This window comes from Arvicanthis niloticus, chromosome 1 (genome assembly GCF_011762505.2).
Source record: "Arvicanthis niloticus isolate mArvNil1 chromosome 1, mArvNil1.pat.X, whole genome shotgun sequence".
NCBI lineage: Eukaryota > Metazoa > Chordata > Mammalia > Rodentia > Muridae > Arvicanthis > Arvicanthis niloticus.
Genome location: NC_047658.1, coordinates 94,566,950 through 94,586,193, shown reverse-complemented (window position 1 = coordinate 94,586,193; position 19,244 = coordinate 94,566,950). Strand labels below are relative to the sequence as shown.

The window sequence follows — 19,244 nt, the reverse complement described above, 5'->3', positions numbered from 1 at the left end:
GCTGTGATTACAGGCATGGGCTACCATGCCCAGTAAGTTCTTGTGATGTATTCTCAGAAGAGGAATTTCAGCGTGGATGCCAGCAAAATGGTACAGAAATCTCAGAGGGTAGTGGCACTTACTTAGGGGTCTGATGAACTAAGTTTGATCCCTGGATCCCACAAGGTAGTAGGAAAGTTCTTCTATGTCTAACCCTCAAAACAAACCAACCAACCCCAAAACATCCACACACAAAACAGAAAAAACCACAACACATACATACACACACATACATACATAAACACACACAAACACACACACACACACGTGCACCAAAATAAAAAAACAACAGCAAAAAACAAAATCACTTTAGAAAAAGAATCTCAGGGTAAGCCAGTATGAAGCAGAATTGAAGTGTATAAAAAGATAGAAAGGTTCCAGGAAAATTATAAAGCACACCTGAAAGAGAAGTGCAGGCTTCTTATAGGAAAGTCACACAGTAGCCACACACAGCTCAAGGGGTTGCTGAGAAGCCTTTCCCCACCAGTCTTGGCAAATGAGGTCATAGGCCGATTGCTGAAGTGCTTTAGCTAGGCTCGCCATCTCAGAAGGTAGACATGGATTGAAGTGTGTGGGGACAGGGATGGATCTGGAGGACAGCTCAGCAATAGGAGCATTGGTTGTTCTGGAGGGGACCTGAGTTCAGTTCCCAGCACTCCAGGCCCAGAATATCTGATGCCCTCTTCTGGCCTCCCCAGGCACTGCATGAAAGTGGGTGCTTCACAGTGTAGCTTTTATCCTTTATTTTTTCTTTATTCACTACTTTGTGGGTTATCTCTGGGTTCTTCCCTGTCTCCTAACAATATCTTCTCCTGGCTCAACTGTCACCTCTTATCATACTTTCTGGCCCAGCTCTCAGCCTCCGCTGGCTTTTTATGTCCAAACCTGTTCACAGGATTCTAAGGAGGCAACAGACACAGAAAAGCATAGCATCCTTTAAAGGGCCAGGCACATAAAGTAAAACACAGTACAGCACAGATACACATACACATAAAAAATTTACAACTAAATTGAATTTGAATGCAGAGTTCCTGCCTTTGCCTCCTGGGTGCTGAGGTCAAAGATGTACAGGATCTCACTTGGCTAAAATATATCTATATAAAAGAAATAATGTCTCCCTGTTGTTGGCAACTTTGTGTTAAAGTAACTTTTATTCCCCTGATGTAACTGTTATCTCCAAGGCTTACTGTTTGTGTCTGCTAACCCAGGCCTAATCTTGGAAGCTTCCAGCCTCCATACAGTCTTATCTAGGCCTAGAATGTTTTCACTCTCTGAGACTTACTGCGGAATATTCTCACCCTTTCCTGTTCTTTCTGCCCTCTAATGGCTGGTTTAACTCAGCTGTTTGGCTCAAACCCCTCTCTACACTGATTCAATCTGGCTTCTCTTGCAGTCTCTGGCTGAATTGCTCTGCTTGGCCTAAAACTAATTCTGGCAATCTGTTCTAATCTGGCTCCTTCTCATTCGCTGGCTCATTCTGTCTTCACCTGTTCTAGCTTGCTCTCTCTGCAACCTGTCTATAACTACCCCAGTAAAACTGCTTTCTCTCTCTGCCCTGCTTTCTTAAGTTACCTCTCCTGTTTCTTCTGGTGTGAGTTGGGTGTATCCTATCTTTAACTCATTCTGTCAACTTTCTCTGATTTGCCACTTTGTCTCCCCTCAATTAGAAATCACTTTCAAACATGGATGCTTCCTTCTACAATCTAACTGTACTTTCATTGTTTAGGATTAAAGCTGTTTACTAAGGGTGGGTCTCTTCCAGCCAGAGCAACTTTGTTCTGGATTAAAATCCCTTTACAACTGTGGTGGTCTGAATAGGAATGGCTGCCACAAACTGAAGTGTTTGAATGGTTGTCCCATAGAGAGTGGCACTATTAGGTGGTGTGGCCTTGGGAGAGGAAGTGTGTCACTGTTGCAGTGGTCTTTGAGGTCTCATATGCTCAAGTTATACCCAGTGTGGTACACAGTTTCTCCCGGCTGCCTTCAAATCAAGAAGAAGAACTCTCAGCTCCTTCTCCAGCACCATGTCTGCCTGCATGTTCCTATGCTTCCTGCCATGATGACAGTGAACTAAACCTCTGGAACTATAAGCCAGCCCCAATTAAATGTTTTCTTTTATAGGAGTTGCCATAGTCATGGTGTCTCTTCACAGCAATAAAACCCAAACTAACACAGAAACTTTCATAGCAGATCTTAATTCTTGCCTCTCAGTTAGCTAGAGGCTTCTGTCAGACTCAGGTGTGAGGACTTCTTTTGTAGTCCCTGAGCAGCAGGCTGCAGGAGCTGTCAAAATGGCAACACCTGTCAAAATAGCAGAAACCCTGTTCCTGCCTCAGCCTGCAGCCTGTCATGAGGTATCTTCACAGGAGCTGTCCACGGTGGCAGCTCCTCCTTTCCAGCCTCCCCAAGCAGCTCAGCAGTGATGACACCTCAGTCAAAGCTGCCTGTGGCCAGGAAGGTCTTCTCATCTTAACCTATGGGCCTGATGCAGGGAATAGGGGGTGAAAAACATACCAATCCCTGAGCAGGAAATCCCATCAATCCTCACTCTGGAAATCTCTGCCCTGAAAAGCTCTGCCTGCTTAAAAAAAAAAAAAAATCCTGTATTAGTCCTGCCCTTTGTTCTATTCCCTGCTGTCCTCTCCTAGTAGCAGAGGCAGCCATTCCTGGATTCATCCCTCTACAACCTGGACCCTTCCAACAAATCTCTTTTATTAAATTTGTTGCTTGGTGTGACTCTTTTATCAGAAGAAGCCAAGAAGCACAGAAGAGAAGGAGGGAAGACTTGAAGAAATAGAGTGGGGCTGAGGCTCCTGAGCTCCTCAGCTCAGGTGGTAATACCCTTCCTGGAAGCTGCAACACCTTTGCTGAGGAGGCTTCCTCTCAAAGCTGTGTGGTTCCTGAGCTCCCAAGTCCCAGGATACCCTTCCATCTGAACAGGAACACTTACATCTTTTCCTGTACCTTCCTTGTCTTTGTATCCTAACCTCCTCCTTCTTCTTTCTTTCTTTCTTTCTTTCTTTCTTTCTTTCTTTCTTTCTTTCTTTCTTCTTTCTGTAACTTCCCTGCCTTTGTATCCTAACCTGGTCTCCTCTTCCTCCTCCTCCTCCTCCTCCTCCTTAAATAGAAAACTACTGCTTTTCCTGCATCCAATAGGGCTTCTGAATAAAGATCCCCACATAAGTCCTGTGCCAGATGTGGTAATGCATGCCTGGAACCCCACATTTGGGAGGCAGGAGAGTCACTTTGGCTACACAGTGAAACCTTGTTTGAAAAGAGGAGGAAGTTTTACCCTTGATACAGCCTACTTAAGGGAGTACTCACTATGGAAGTGTGGCAAGCCCTGTGGGGTGACTTAATGGAGTGGGTTGGTCTGATGCTGCTTGGATTCTAATGGTAAATACTGGTTTCTCACAGTGTAGTTGCCCCCAATGAGAAGATTCTCATGTACACAAAGTGATGCCATGTGAACCTTCCCCGATTTAACCAGTCACTAAAAGGCTAGAGCCTGTGATTGGGCAGTGGAGGGAGAAAGGTGAGACTGGAGGTTCCAGTGAGGGGGTTGCAGGTAGAAAGGAAATGAGGAAGATGGAGGTGGAGGAACAGAAATTAACAAGGGACTTCATAGCTGAGGAATAAGTTAGTATAGCTGTAAACCTGCCTGATCTATGCTTATGGCTTGTAAATAAAACACCTAGATTGTGTGTCTTTTATACAGGTTTGTTAGGATTATAAACTCTTTCCACATCTTAGTGCAGAGCCTGCAGCTGGACATTCTTCAGATTCTCAGCTACCAAGCAATAATACAATAATATACTCATGCTCACATGCTCTCTTTGTTCTGGCTGAGACGCCACCTCACAACACCATGCTCTTTGCCATATATGTGTTTGTGTGTATATACATATACACACACACACACACACACACACACACACACACACAACAGTACTATGGATGGAATCCTGAGCCCCATGCATAGCAAGCAAGCATTGTACCACTAAAATACAACCCCAGATCTTGTACTGACTTCTCTCAGAAAGTTCACCTGGTCCAGCACCAGTTTCTTCATGCAGGGGACATAGCGTACACCTTGTCCCATGTTGTGGGAAATATTTTTAAAAAGGCACCAATTTCCTGTGCTAGGCCCAGCTACTCTCTGGCCCAGCGGGCTGGCCAGCTATGCACTGGTGGCAATGGCCAGCCTGTTCTTCTCTCATGGAGACTCTCTGACTCAGAACTCCAAAATCTCTCCACCCAGCTTGCTAAGCTCTCACTGGTAGGTCTCTACCACGCCAGCCCCATGCTTCAAAACTCCCATAGCCTTTTGTGGTGCTTATCAGGCAAACCCACGCTTTGCCACTGTACCTTTCTCTCTGGAACCCAGTCAAACTGCCACGTGAAGAAAAACACCACACAAACTTAGTTCAGAAACAATGGTAACTCAGTCTATGGGTATGACTAGAATCCTAATCTTGTAAGCTGTATTAAATCTAAATCCTCCAGTGGCAAATCCTGGCAGACCCACCATATAAACCAGGAGACACTAGTGGCTACATCTTGTCTTCATGCTATCCCTGTCCAAAAGCCCGTATGTCTCTCTGCTGCTTCTTTTCTTCCCCATCCAACCTGGAAATCCCTTCTACTCACTCAGTGATTGGTTTATTTATTCATTTGGGGAAGATTCATAAGAAGTTAAATGAGTATTTGACTCATTCCTCTTTCCAGACAGCTCCTCCAGGGAAAGCAGAATTAACATAAAAATACAGGCAGCACCAGGGCCATCCACAATGCTTCCCCCTTTCTGTTCTAATAAAAAACAAAACTTTTCTCTCAAATATAAATTGAGCACAACTATTACCATTTTGTAATTTATAAAGTACAAGATAAATCTAACACCCAGTCCATCATTTTTGTCAATAAAATAGAACATTCTGTCATCTGTCCTAACTTCAGACTTACAAATCCACATGCTGTGCCCTGGATTAGCCTTGTATACTATCTGAAAACTATCTTCTCAAATCTGTTCTCTCAATGCTAAGGAGTCTGGGTTGGCTATGAGACTATAAGTAGTTTTCAACCCCATCTGAAATCTAAGAATGACCAATATTATCTGAAAATATAGGAAGCCTAACACAGCTTCCAGAACTAAGACAAATTGTAGAGACAGCTGCCTACCCATACAGCCCCAGTAAGTCAGGAAGTTGGAGAATCAGTCTTCAGCTTTCTGGCCCAGGATCATCTGACAGACCTTTGTTTTGTTTTTTTGTTGTTTTGTTTTTCGAGACAGGGTTTCTCTGTATAGCCCTGGCTGTCCTGGAACTCACTCTGTAGACCAGGCTGGCCTCGAACTCAGAAATCCACCTGCCTCTGCCTCCCAAGTGCACCACCACTGCCCGGCTGACATACCTTTGAAAAACAGGAATTATTAAGGACTAGCCTTTTCTGTCACAGCAGAACTAAGCTGTCCTAACCTGTAACTTGTGTCCACTCAAGGATGGTACAGGTCTGCAGGAGAGATAGGCAATTTCTGCCCACCTAGCCACAATGTATCACTTCACCTGGAGGTATAGCTGCTCTGTTGCTTCTTTGAATCCACAAATGGGAAGCTAGCTGTTAGGAGTAAAGAGTATTTGCCAGATAAGCACCACAAAGGCTGTGGGGGTTTTGAAGCATGGGGCTGGCATGGTAGCCAGTGGGAACTTAGAGAGCTGGGTGGGGAGACTTTGGAGCTCTGAGTCAGTCTCCACTAGATGAGAACAGGCCAGCAGAGAGTAGCTGGGTTTAGCAGCAGGGGTGGGGGATACTTGCCTTTTCAATTAATTATTTCCTGCAACCCTGCAATAACCTTCCCTTGTTTCTGTCAAGTATTTGGTCACAATGGTTACAAAAATAGTAACAAAGTTTCCTTACAGCAGGTGCGTGAAGTATAAGGTGAAAGTCCACCTGTCTGGTCTACACTTCCTGGGCAATCCCTATACCAGGGAATTCATCTTTCAAGTAGGTTTCAGAAATGTGGTTGGCCTGGGTGGTCTGTGAAAGAACTCATAATGAAAGATGCTAATTGGAGAAAGGCATGCAGAGTGAGCAAAAGAAAGATGCATAAAGTGACAAGACCAGTAGGAACCAGGAAGTCCCCTTTTGGAGAGTGGCTGCAGGAGTAATCAGAGATGCATCAGTGAGTCCTGGCTCCATGGCTTAGTGATAGGACTTGTGTTAGCATGCTGGGATGCATCAGTGAAAAACATGTCAGTCAGGAAAGGACAGTCTGAAACTAGATAGCACAGATCTGTTAAGGTGGGCTAAAAATGTGATTCAATTGAGTGCTTGCCTTGTGAGCTTAGTTTTATTCAACTTGACACAAGGTAGAGTTATCTGAAAGGAGGAAAACTCAATTGAGAAAATGCCTCCATGTAGGGAGTGATCAGTGATTGATGGGGGAGGGTTCAGCCCATTGAGCATGGTACCATCCCTGAGCTGGTGGTCTTGGGTTCTGTAAGAAAGCAGGCTGAGCAAGCCATGGAGAGCAAGCCAGTAAGTAGCACCCCTCCATGGTCTCTGCATCAGCTCCTGCCTCCAGATTCCAGCACTGCTTGAGTTCCTGTCCTGACGTCCTTCAATGATGAATGATGATATGGAAGTGTAAGCCAAATAAACCCTTTCCTCCCCAACTTGCTTTTTGGTTATGGTGTTTCATCACAGCAATAGACACTTAACTAAGACACCTAGTTTTCATAATGCCCTGGGTTTTATCCCAGCACCAAATAAAACTGGGTATGCTGTGCAAACTTGTAATTTGAGCATGCAGGAGTTAAGAGGTAGGAGGACCAGAAGTTCTTGGTTGTCCTCGGCTACATAGTGAGTGTTTAGGCTAGCCTGGACAACATGAAACCATATCTGGATAAGAAGAAAAGACAATTATTATTTTCATTAATAAGTAGTTTTTCTACTTTTCTCTAGGACTGATATTGCTTGTTCTAGTCTGGGTTTATGAAGTGACCCCTCAGGCAAAGGTCAGGGTCCAGACAGTCTGTAAAATCAAAGTATGTTAACATTTAAGGTTGCATTTCTAGGCACTGGCAGTCAGTGATCATGAACCATGGACTGAAATGTCTTTTTAAAAATATTTATGGATATGGGTGCTTTGCATGACTGTATGTATGCATGTCACAGGTGTGTCTGTTGCTGGTGGAAGGCACAGTGTCAGATTTCTTGGGTTAGAGTTATAGATGATTGTTAGCCACCATGTGGGTCCTCTGTAAGAACAAGTGCTCTTAGCCACTGAGCCTTATCTTGCTGTGGAGAAATCAGTCTTAAGGCTTTTCTCCCAACACAGAGCTGCCGGTGTCACAGAGGAGACATTCCATGTTTGGATCTCATGCCTACATCTAGTGACAGATTTTGAGCAAGCTGATCCAGATTTGTGGGAGGTTTGTTGTTTATGGTTTTTTGAAGCAGTTTGGGGTTTTTTTGGTTGCTGTTGGTGGTGGTGGTTTTTTTTTTTTTTTTTTTTTTTTTTTTTGAGACAGGGTTTTTCTGTGTAGCCCTGGCTGTCCTGGAACTCACTCTGTAGACCAGGCTGGCCTCAAACTCAGAAATCTGCCTGCCTCTGCCTCCCAAGTGCTGAGATTAAAGGCGTGAGCCACCACAGCTCAGCAAAGCAGTTTGTTTTTTGAGGTAGCCCTGGATGGCCTGGAACTCACTCTGTAGACCAGGCTGGCTTCAAACTCAGAAATCTACCTGCCTTTGCCTCTCAAGTACTGGGAATTAAAGGTGTGCGCCACTGCAGCCAGCTGCCTTAGGATTTTTGTTATAGTTGTCTTTGGGGAAAGGGTAGTATAAATAATCAAATCCAGGGCTTTGCACTGTGGCATAGTGATAATTATTCTCATAAGGATTCTAGACATTACGTTTCAGACACCATCTACTCTAGTATTCCAGGTGCTTAGATGGCTCTCAACAGCAAAGGCACAGACTCTGTGTGGACTCTAGATGTGTGAATCATTGCCACACTCTGTACAGTCTTCCTCACTGGTTGTCTGATATTCTTTTAAAAGGGAACAAAGGGCTCTGCTTCATACCCAGTCCTTGTTATCTAATTTTAAAAAATATTTTGATAGAACTTTGGGCCCCATGCATGCTAGGCAAATGCCTACCACTGGGCTATATACTCTTCATTTAAAAACAGGGTGTATGTTGTCCATGCTACCCTGGAACTTGTTGAGGATGCAGCTGCACTATTTAGGAAAGCAACGGTATAGAGGTGATTTCCCTGCCTCATTACAAATGAAAGGATCAGCTAGCCATTTGCCTTTTTGTTCCCCGGTAGCTTAAAAGTGCATTCCACTGTACAAAGAAAAGGTAAGCCCAAAGCTTAGTCTCACCTCCAAACAAGCAAACTTCCTTGGAAGGTAGGTCATTCATTTCTGTAGACTACTTAGGAGCTGTCCAAGGTGCAAGACCAACTTACCATTCTAGTCATTCAGTTTTATCAGACGTGTCTTTTGTGCATCAGAACATTATCACTGCTCCCTTCTCATCTAGTACTTCTCAGAATTCCTGGCTGTGACTTACTTTATCATTGTAGGATGTAGCTGTTCAAAAATCTATGTTGACATTATGTGACTTTCCCTAGGAAGACGTGTAGAAACCTCTTCTCCAAGTAGGTCAAACAAACGTTGGAGAACACAAGAGCCTCCCACTCATAACACATCTCACAACCTGCTTAGAAACACCATTCACCTTCTTGCCCTTAAGAATCCGTTGGCTTCATTCAAATGAGCCGCCTTCACCGATACCCAATCAGAACGCCCGATCTTCAGCTACCGACCAATAAACGAATGCAATAGATAGGAGGAAAGTAGGCATGAAGCCATCTCGCAGCGCCATTACACTTTAGGGCAGGGAGGTTAAGAAGTCGGCATGGCGTTCGGGTCAATAAAATCGATAGCTGGAACCTGCCTGTGTTCTAGGCAGCGGTGGTGCAGGAGCAGCGCCGCCATCTTCCCCGAAGGCATCTTCCGGTGCCTCTCACCCAAGTTCCAGCGGGAGTTCCCTGAATAACCGGGCGGTCTGTGTCGGGCCGCCCGGCCCCTCAGGCTGCCGATTCAGATTTCTTCCGGGCCTTCCGGGCCCGGCTTCTAGGTCTCGGGGTACGCGGTGCCCCGGGCAAGGCCGGGGAGCAGGTCCGATGGCGCCACCTTCGGCTCCGCTCCTCGCGCGGGCACCCGGAGAGGCTGAACCTACTCGGAGAAGGAGCAGGAGGCCAAGGGCCTTGAAGTTCGCGGACGTGGCCGTGTACTTCTCCTCCGAGGAGTGGGGGTGTCTGCGGCCCGCGCAGAGGACTCTGTACCGGGATGTGATGCGCGAGACCTACGGCCTCTTGGGCGCGCTCGGTGAGGCCCGGCCCAATCTGCTTACGCGGGGTCTAAGGGATGATGGAGCTTGAGGGCGGGGTAGAGTGGGGGCAGGGAGCCCAGGGTCCTGACCTGCAATCGGCTTGTTAGGGCTTGGGACAGAGCCTTGGCATATATTTTTTTTAGCATCATCTCTCCGGGCCAGCCCTCTGACTGGTTCTCCTTTCCCAGGATGCGCAGGTCCCAAACCAGCTCTCATCTCCTGGTTGGAACGAAATACCGATGATTGGGAACCAGCAGCCCTAGATCCGCAGGAGTACCGGAGATGGGTAACATTCCAGAGAAGTGAGTGAAAAATACCCACGGAGACTATGCTGCCCTCCTGTACATTAGCCCTAAACTGTCGACCCAATCTAAAATTGTCACCTGATGAAAGTTAACCAGGTTGTTTGTACTGTGAGCAAACGAACTCCATTGACATAAGTGAATTATTAAGTTTTGAAAAAGACACTGCTTCCCAGGATCTGGGACTGAGCCTCCATTGAACTTCAGTTCCCATTGGTCCTGGGAAGACTAGAAAGAGTTCTTAACCACTGAGACATCTCTCCAGCCCCTGGCTCACTCTTGACTTTAAAAAAGAAAAAGCCTCATTGATTTGAATGTGCATCTAGGCTTGTGAACTACTGGATGAAATACAGCCCAAGATTTTTAACACTGTTTACCACATCTCTCAGAGTGCTTCTAGACCAGCAGCTGCATATTTGGGAATTATCTTGATCAGTGGTTTCTATTTGTGATAAACACATGACCAAAAGCAGCTTGGGGAGGAGAGGGTTTATTTCATTTACATTTTCATGTAACAGTTCATCATCAAAGAAAGTCAGGGCAGGGCAAGAGCATCAAGGCAGGAACTGAAGCAGAAAGCCACGAGGAAGGCTGGCTCCTGGCTTGCTCCCCTACTTTCTTACATTTCCAGGAACATCTGCCTAGGGATGGCACCACCCACAGTGGGCTGGACCTTCCCACATCAATCTTAATCAATCACTAATTAAGAAAATGCACCACAGGACAGTCTAGTGAGGGCATTTTCTCCACTAAGGTTCCCTCTTCCCAAATGACTCTAGATTGGGTCAGGTTGACATAAGACAAGTCGGCACAATTGACCCCTTGTCAGCTTGACATACAAACACATCCCTGTTAACCATAACCTTTGTTTCTTGTTCATTCCAAGATCTCAATTCAAACTCTCAATTCAAACTTTCCTTAAAATACCTAAAGTCTCTTTCAAAGTTTCTCTAAAATATCCAAAATCTCTCTAAAATTAACTATGGGTTCCTGAAAAAAAAAAAAAAAAAAAGTTCCATGTGTTTTTTATTCCAAGAAGTAATATCCAGGGCGCAGTTACAGTAAAGTCAAACCCAAAGTCTGTCAGTGAAGCTCAGTGTCCGACTGAGACTCTGATCTAATCTAAGCTTCAGAGGGATCGGCAGTGGCACTTGTCTGTCATCCACTGCACACATGACTTACTTCCTAAGCTCAAGCTAGCTCCACTCCAAAGTTACTGTGAGTGATGATCATCCGAGGTAATGCTGTCTCCAAAACACTGGAGCTACCTGTTCACCAGTCGCCTCTCTTGGGATCTCTTTAGAGACACTGACCCTGACACATGGTGCCAAGCCTTAATTTCTCTCCATGATCGCTTCAATCCTGAAGTTTCTACTTCAACTGAGGCTGTACATTCACTAATGGTCTGGGCTTTCCTGTCACAGTACCAAGCCTCAGTTGCTCTCTATGACCCTTTATGCCTTCAAAACTAATACAACTGGGGAAACTTACACATACCCAAGTTCAGCTGCCAACGTGAGCTGCAGCATTGGCCCCGTCATGGACCACAGCTTCTGTGTGCTGATCAGGAGGGGATACTCGCAGATTTATCATCCTTGCTGATGCTGGTGGTTTTTGTTTGTTTGTTTTTAAATTGTGCCAATTTCTTAGATCCAACTGATAGCATCAATTGTCCCAGTTAAGCAAAGGTTTCTCTTTAGTGGTTTCTAATAAAAAATATCACATAAATGGCCTTGGTAGAATCTTAGAGAGTCTCAAACATCACTCTGGAACTTTATAAGCTGTGCATCGGCCGCCTGCACTGCTCTCAGCATTATCTTCTAAGTTCCACAGAACCCTGAGCACTCAGTATCTTTTCCAGCTCCAAAGTTGCCATCACACTCCTCCCCAAACCAGATAATAAGGCTTATCACAGCAATACCCGACTCCTGGTACCAGTTTCTGTGTTAGTTAGGGTTTCTATTGCTGTGGTCAACATCATGACCAAAAGCAGCTTGGGGGATGAAGAAGTTTTTCACTTATACTTCCACATTACAGTTTGTCATCAAAAGAAGTCAAGGGCAGGGACTGAAGCAGAGACTATGGCGATGGAGGGGGACCATACTGGCTTCCTTCTGTTACTTTGCTAAGCCTGCTTTCTTCTATACCCATGACCACCTGTCTAGAAACGACACCAAAATTGGGCTGGACGATCACACATGAATCACTAATTTAGAAACTGCTCACAGGCCAACCTGGAGAAGACGTTTTCTCAGCTGAGGTTCCTTCTTCCCAGCCGACTCCAGCTTGTGTCAAGTTGATATAAAACCAGTACAGGAATGTTTTTAAACATGCAAATCCTGGGCTGGAGAGATGACTTAGTAGTTAAGAACACCTGCAGCTTTTCTAGAAGCTCCGAGTTTGAACCCCAGAACCCACATTGGAGCAGCTATCTTGTATGTAGGGAAGGTATGGGGAAAATGCATGTATTTGTACTGCATCATAAAATCCTGTAAGGATGGCTTGGAGTGCTGCGCACTGGGTAGAGCTCTTGCCTCACACTCGCTCGCCTCAGGGTTTGCTCCCCAGAGCTGCTTATAAATCAGGTACAGCACTTATGCCATGTTAGCCCTTGGGAAGTGGAAACAGGAGGATAAGAAAGAAGTTCAAGGTCACCCTCAGTTACATGTTGAGTAGAGGCCAGTCTAGGGTACATGAGACCCAGACTAAAAAACAAACAAAAGCCCAGAACATTGGAAGACACTAAGTAGGGACAAAGGTTTCTGTGTTCCCCTGAGCTACTCCCCAGCTACTGAAAACATTCAAGTTTTTTGTTTGTTTGTACCGACAAAGTCCCATGCATCTTAGTAAAGCCTTGGCTGTGCTGCGTAACCAGGGGTGAGCCAGGAACCACTATATATGGTGCAGGATCCAGGCAAGCACTCTGACAACCAAGCCAAAGCCTTATCCCCCAAAACAGTTTAAAAGTCAGTTTACTCTCCCCAAAATAATTTACTTGAGCTGCTTGAGGAGCTCTAAATGCCTTGCACATTTCCACAGCACACTTAACTGTCTCTGATACTAATAATTACCCGGAGTTAAGTGTCTTGAAAACATTAACGTTGTTAATAGGCAAGCATAGAAGTCTAGTGTTTGCTAATACTCTGTTTCCTGGTAGAAACCAGAACCAGGCAGAAGAATGAAGAGAAGGAAGTATTCCCACCTAAGGAAGCACCCCGAAAGGGGAAACGAGGGCGGAAGCCCAGCAAACCCCGGCTGATTCCCAGGCAGACATCCGGGGGCCCCATCTGCCCTGACTGTGGCTGTACCTTCCCTGACCACCCAGCCCTGGAGAGCCACAAGTGTGCCCAGTATCTGAAGAAGCCCTACCCGTGCCCGGACTGTGGGCGCCGCTTTTCCTATCCATCCCTGTTGGTCAGTCACCGGCGGGCACACTCTGGTGAGTGCCCTTACGTTTGTGACCAGTGTGGCAAACGTTTTTCCCAGAGGAAAAACCTGTCTCAGCACCAGGTCATACACACAGGTGAGAAGCCCTACCACTGCCCCGACTGTGGCCGCTGCTTTCGACGGAGCCGGTCCTTGGCCAATCACCGGACCACGCACACCGGTGAGAAGCCTCATCAGTGCCCTAGTTGCGGGCGTCGCTTCGCCTACCCATCTCTGCTCGCCATCCACCAACGGACACACACAGGAGAGAAGCCCTACACCTGCCTAGAGTGCAGCCGTCGCTTCCGCCAGCGCACTGCCCTGGTCATCCACCAGCGTATCCACACTGGAGAGAAGCCTTACCCGTGTCCTGACTGTGAGCGGCGTTTCTCTTCCTCCTCTCGCCTGGTTAGCCACAGGCGTGTGCACTCTGGGGAGCGGCCCTATGCCTGTGAGCATTGTGAAGCCCGCTTCTCTCAGCGTAGCACCCTGCTCCAGCACCAGCTCTTGCACACAGGCGAGAAACCCTACCCCTGCCCGGATTGTGGACGTGCCTTCCGAAGGAGCGGCTCCTTGGCCATCCATCGCAGCACCCACACGGAGGAGAAGCTGCACGCCTGTGATGACTGTGGCCGCCGCTTTGCCTATCCCTCACTGCTCGCCAGTCATCGGCGTGTGCACTCAGGCGAGCGGCCCTATGCCTGTGACCTTTGCTCCAAACGCTTTGCCCAGTGGAGCCACTTGGCCCAACACCAGCTTCTGCACACTGGGGAGAAGCCTTTTCCCTGCCTTGAGTGTGGCCGGTGCTTTCGCCAGAGGTGGTCCCTGGCTGTCCACAAGTGCTGCCCCAACACCCCCAATGGTAGCCCTAGACCTCTTATAGGAGAGCCCAGCCAGAGGAGCAGTGCTCTTTAGCATGACAAAGATTACGGAAAGTCACTTTATGGAGGGGTGCAAAACTCAGGAGTAGCTGCCAGAGGTCTTACAGAACAGGAGCAGACCCAAAATCCTGGCCCCTGCTCCACACCCTGAACTCCAGTGCATTCCACCACACTGGTTACCCTACAGCATGTCTGAAACAGTTATCAGGAGAGATGATGCCATTTGATTAAAGTTTTCCAAGCTAACCTGTCTTAAAGCAATGTGGGTGTGTTCTTCTCCCAGTCTCTTTTAGGGGCTGCCTTCTTAGTTTGTGTATACAGATAACATTCAGTCAGGAGAATCTCAGTTATAGAGGGCAAAACCTTCCCTGCTCTGCCTGTCTCCACATCATGTGGAAACCCTGAGTTTGGCTCCATGTTTGCAACACTCCTGCCAAGTGACTGGCCATTGCTGAAAACCGGAGCTCACTACCTCACATGTGGGGCATTTCCTTGTGGGATGGTGCTAGGTTTTAGTCAGCTACTTACTGCATTCTCCGCTGTCAACCTGGTCTGGAGTTCCTTTAGTACTTACCCACAGGGTCGCTCTTCAGAAACCTAATCACTTTATTTTGTGCCCAGGTTTTGTGTGTGTGTGTGTGTGTAAGAGAGAGAGAGAGAGAGAAAGAGAGAGAGAGAGATGGAAATAAAGAGAGAGTGATGTGTGTGAGACAGTGGTCTCCCGCTTGAGGGATTAAGTGATTCTCCCACCTCAGCTGGTGCTGCCACATCTGGCTCTGGTCAATTTTTTTTTTTTAGAAGTATATACATATTTAACAATTTATTTCTTTTTATTTTATGGGTTTGAATGTTTTGTCTGTATGGATATCTATACACTCTGTTTGGGCTTGGTACCTAAAAGAGGACAGATGGAGCATCAGAGCCCCTGGGACTGGAGTTACAGATGGTTGTAAGACAGCCTGTGCTGGAATTGAATCTCAGGTCCTCTGGAAAAGCAGCCACTGGCCTTAACCACTGAGCCACCTCTCCATCCCCTGGTCAGTCATTCTTGGAAGAGTGGCTCTTGGTTTCCACAAGTGAACTCTGTCTCTTCTTAGGGATCATACAGAAAAAAACTATCAAGCTATGCGCTGTATACTCCAGTCTTGACTACTCTAGGCTGCACTGACTTAGGAGTGATCTCATTGTGTTTGCTGGGTTTCAGACCTCTAAGGATTTATTTATTATGTATACAATGTTTTGCCTGCATGGGCAGAAAAGGGCACCATATCTCATTACAGAGGGTTATGAACCACCATGTGGTTGCTGGGAATTGAACTCAGGACCTCCGGAGGAGCAGTCAGTGCTCTTAACCTCTGAGCCATCTCTTCAGCCCCAGTTTCAGACCTCTAAACACCCTCACCTTCCTTTTTAAAAATAATAAAACCAAATCTTCACCACTTTTGGAAAGTTGTTTCAGGCTGGGTATGAGGCATCAGCACAGTACTCTGAGAGGTTTATTTAAGAAAAAATGGAGGTTCCAGGACAGCCAGTGCTACACAGAGAAACCCTGTCTCGAAAAACCAAAAAAAAAAAAAAGAAAGAAAGAAAGAAAGAAAAAGAAAAGAAAAAATGGAGGACCAGTATCAAGCAGCAAGGGGTGAACATGGAAGTGATAGGCTTGGGTTTGCTACAGGTGACCAACAGCTGGAAAAATGGCACCCACCCGACTCGGTGCTCAGGAAACTTTACTACCTCTTTGCCTTGGGAAGCTGTACCAAAGTGGTATATTAAATATGACATCATTCCTACAGCTGAACTGGGTCATCCTCCTGCATTTGCTTCTTCCTGTGGCGCATCTGCTCTCAGCTCTAGGTGGGGAGCAGATGGGAAACATTGATTTGTAATTAACCTCTGTTTAGGTGTTAAGTTGATTGTAACTGTTTTGTTTCTTCATGGATAATGAGTGCCCTCTGGTCACAGGCATGGCCAGATTGGATTTCATTAAAATACTTAATGGAAGAATTCTGCTCCTTCTGGAATTACTCTTCACAAAACAGGAATCTAGTTTTTTTGAGAAGAAATTTAATGTTATGACGGAGATTGAACCCCTAGACCAAGAAACCTGCCTTTCCTTAGCCAAGACCTTGGATGCATGCCAAGCCTCCAGTGTTAGTTAGAACTGCCTCTGTTACCACCTACTGTGAAGTAATTCCTCATACAGGAATTTTACAGTTGCTTCTGGCTCCAGGTTGTGACTTAAAATGAAAGCTATTGTGACTAACTTTCATCATGTCCATGGAGAGCAGAGATGAGAACTGTGTAAGCTTCCCAAGGCTCGTCATTGTCAGGGTCCATTCCGGATGAGAACTGGCCCTTTAGTCAGTGAGGGTCCCATCACGTTTCAATAAACTCCTCTCTATAAACTAGATGGGGAAAATCACAGTGCTCTTGAGAAGGGCTGTGATCCAGGCACGATTCCTTTCTTAGCCCTAACCTCGGGTGCTCCTCCAGTATTTCAGATGTCAGGCATTACAGTCAGGCAGTGAGTACCTATTGCTCACCAAAGGACCACAAGAAGAAACTACCCACATCCCACTGCCCTGTCCTAGTCCCCCAGTCTACCTACTAAGTGTGCCTGTTTCCATCAGTTCTTGGGGAGTCTTTCATGTGTGAAGTTGATCAATACAGCTATGCTGGGTTCCATCCACCCCTAATACTCTCTTCTGGGAATTTTATCCTGCCTTGATCATTCAGTCCCTGGATAAAAGACACACAACTTTTATTATTTACAAAAAGCCTTAAACATCACAAGAGCTGAACAAATATCTACCTTCTATAATGTTAGAATCTTCTTTCCTATAGATAACCCTGTGTTGTTGTTGTTATGTTTCATCTGGGTTGCTCTTAACTCCAATTGGCCAGCCCTCAGGGCCACGAGACTTCCCCATTCACCTTCTCCCCCTCATGGTTCTCTGACCCACCAGGCCTGGGAACCCTAAACCTTGCCTGTGTTTCTTCTGCCCAGCTATTGGCTGTTGGCATCTTTATACATGAATCAGAAGTAACTTGGGAGCAAAGTCATATAGCATCACTTGGGCCTGTGTAAGAACTCTCTCAGTAAGAACTTAAACGGACACTGGAGAACCAGTATTAGCATTAGAATATCAGCAGCAGCAGGCCAGCCCACTACACTCTACATTTTTGAGAGTCCTCTTGTCTTGCACACATTTATTCTAGCCTGTAAACATACTGTCTTTAAAGAAATGTTTGCTTTTTTGAAAAAGAGTTATCCTTCTGGCCTGCCTCCATTTAGTTTCTGATAAATGTCTTATACAGCAGTGCATTCTGTTTTCTCTATGTACTGCCTTCACTTACGCACTGTGGTCTGCACAACTGTAATAGTTGTAGGCAAAAATGTTTTGCAACTTTTAATAAACATTCAACCTCTTCTCTTGCCCACTACTCACCAGAGGTAGTGGAAGAGAGAAGTCATTAGGATGTGGGGGAAGTGGGCCTGTTAACAACAGTTCTTTGGAGGGTGAGCTCAATCTTCTTTGTCAGCAGTTCAGTCTCATAGCAAACACCAAATACAAGCTAGCAGCTGCAGTCCAGTCCTTTTGGCAGGCAGACACCATGCACAAACCAGCAGCTGTAGTTCAATCCTGAAGAAACTACAAGGTTCCGCCAGTTGCCCCAAGGCCACTGAATAGGCAAGAAGTCACAAGGACCTTACAAGAAGGTCATTGGCAAGTTTCTTTCAATGGCTGTGTTACTACAAGCCAAGCTCAACAATGCTATGTAAGGCAAACCAATACATGTGTGCTGTTACTGAAGAATAGCAAGGCGAAACAAACGAAACCAATGCTCCAGCTCCCAGTGTCTGTGGGGTCATATTTATACTCCTTCATTGTGGGTCCTTTCAGGTGTCTGCTTTAGCAAAATTTCCTTTCGCCCGTGTCTGCTTCAGGAAAACATCATTTGACCTAACTGACTTTCCAAACAAACCAGAAGTCTCCATTTCAAGTAGTAATACACTGACTGGGCTTTTTCTGTGTGCCATGTGCTGTGTTAAGCATGGCACATCTAATGGTTTCAAGAACCTGAAGAAAAGCCAGGTATGGTGATGGACTTCTGTAATCCAGAACTCTCAACTACTTGGAGACTCCCAACTACTTGGAGAGACAGAAGGAGGAGGACCATCAGTTCAAAGCCAGCCTGGGCTATATAATAAAATTCTTGGCTCAAAGTGTGTGTGGGGGCGGGGGGAGGGGGGAAGGAGGGAGTGGCTAGGGAGAGGGAGTGGCTGGGTTCTGGGTTCCATCCTCAGTTCTGGAAAGACTGAAACAACAATGTACTTTTAGAAGATGTTCTTCTGTGCTGTCTCTACACCTCTGACTTTGGAGGGGGTGAAAAACAACCAACAAACAAGGCCTTGCCCTCAGCAAGTCTCACACTTGAGCCATCCAAAGGTCTAGAATACTTGGTTCCCAATTGTAACTTCACTTTTTTCAAATCCTATTTTTAACGATGGTTCTTAACTGCTCTAACCTCCCTTGTAACCCACTACCCATCAGAGTTGTGGAAAAGAAAGAATACAGGGGTGAGGCAGGGGAAGTGGACCTGTTTCGTAGGGTTCTTTGGAGCAATCTGTACTGTCTGGAAATCGGCAGTTCGGTTCACAGGTTAGCAGGCAGCAGCAGTATCATCCACTTGCAAACACCTTACAGGTACACCAGTAGTCCAGTTTGGTAGAGTTGGGTTAGCAACAGTGGTGACATGACCTAGCAGAGACAGCCAGGCCTCAGCCTCTTCTAGAGTCAGCAGGAGGGACCAGCAGGAACACTGGGAGAAGTTCTCAGCTGTGCCTCTCTCAGGGAATCCCAAAGAAAGCTCATCCTTAAGAGTAGTACTCAGCCTGCTCCTGGGAGTGACTTCTTAATTTTTAGAATATTTTATGCAGGGCTGGAGAGATAGCTCAGTTGTTGAGAACACTGGTTGTTCTTTCAGAGGACCTAAGTTCAATTCCCAGCACCCACATAGTTACTCCCAACCGTAACTCCAGTTCCAGAGGATCTGATCCCTTCTTCTGGCCTTGTCGGGTACTGCATGTATATGGTACACAAACATACATGCAGATAAAACACACACATATAAAAATAATAAAACAATTTTGCTGGGCAGTGGTATCTCACATCTTTAATCCCAGCACTGTGGA

General features: G+C 46.1%; 1 protein-coding gene across 1 annotated transcript; it reads left to right on the top strand.

Annotated features, from left to right (window-relative positions):
- Positions 1-7,602: 7,602 nt before the first annotated feature.
- On the top strand, positions 7,603-16,051 carry Znf689 (zinc finger protein 689). Its single transcript, XM_034495733.2, has 3 exons — positions 7,603-9,434; positions 9,627-9,740; positions 12,898-16,051. Exons 1-3 carry the CDS (start codon positions 9,230-9,232, stop codon positions 14,079-14,081), a joined length of 1,503 nt encoding a protein of 500 aa, XP_034351624.1. The 5' UTR covers positions 7,603-9,229; the 3' UTR covers positions 14,082-16,051.
- Positions 16,052-19,244: the final 3,193 nt, after the last annotated feature.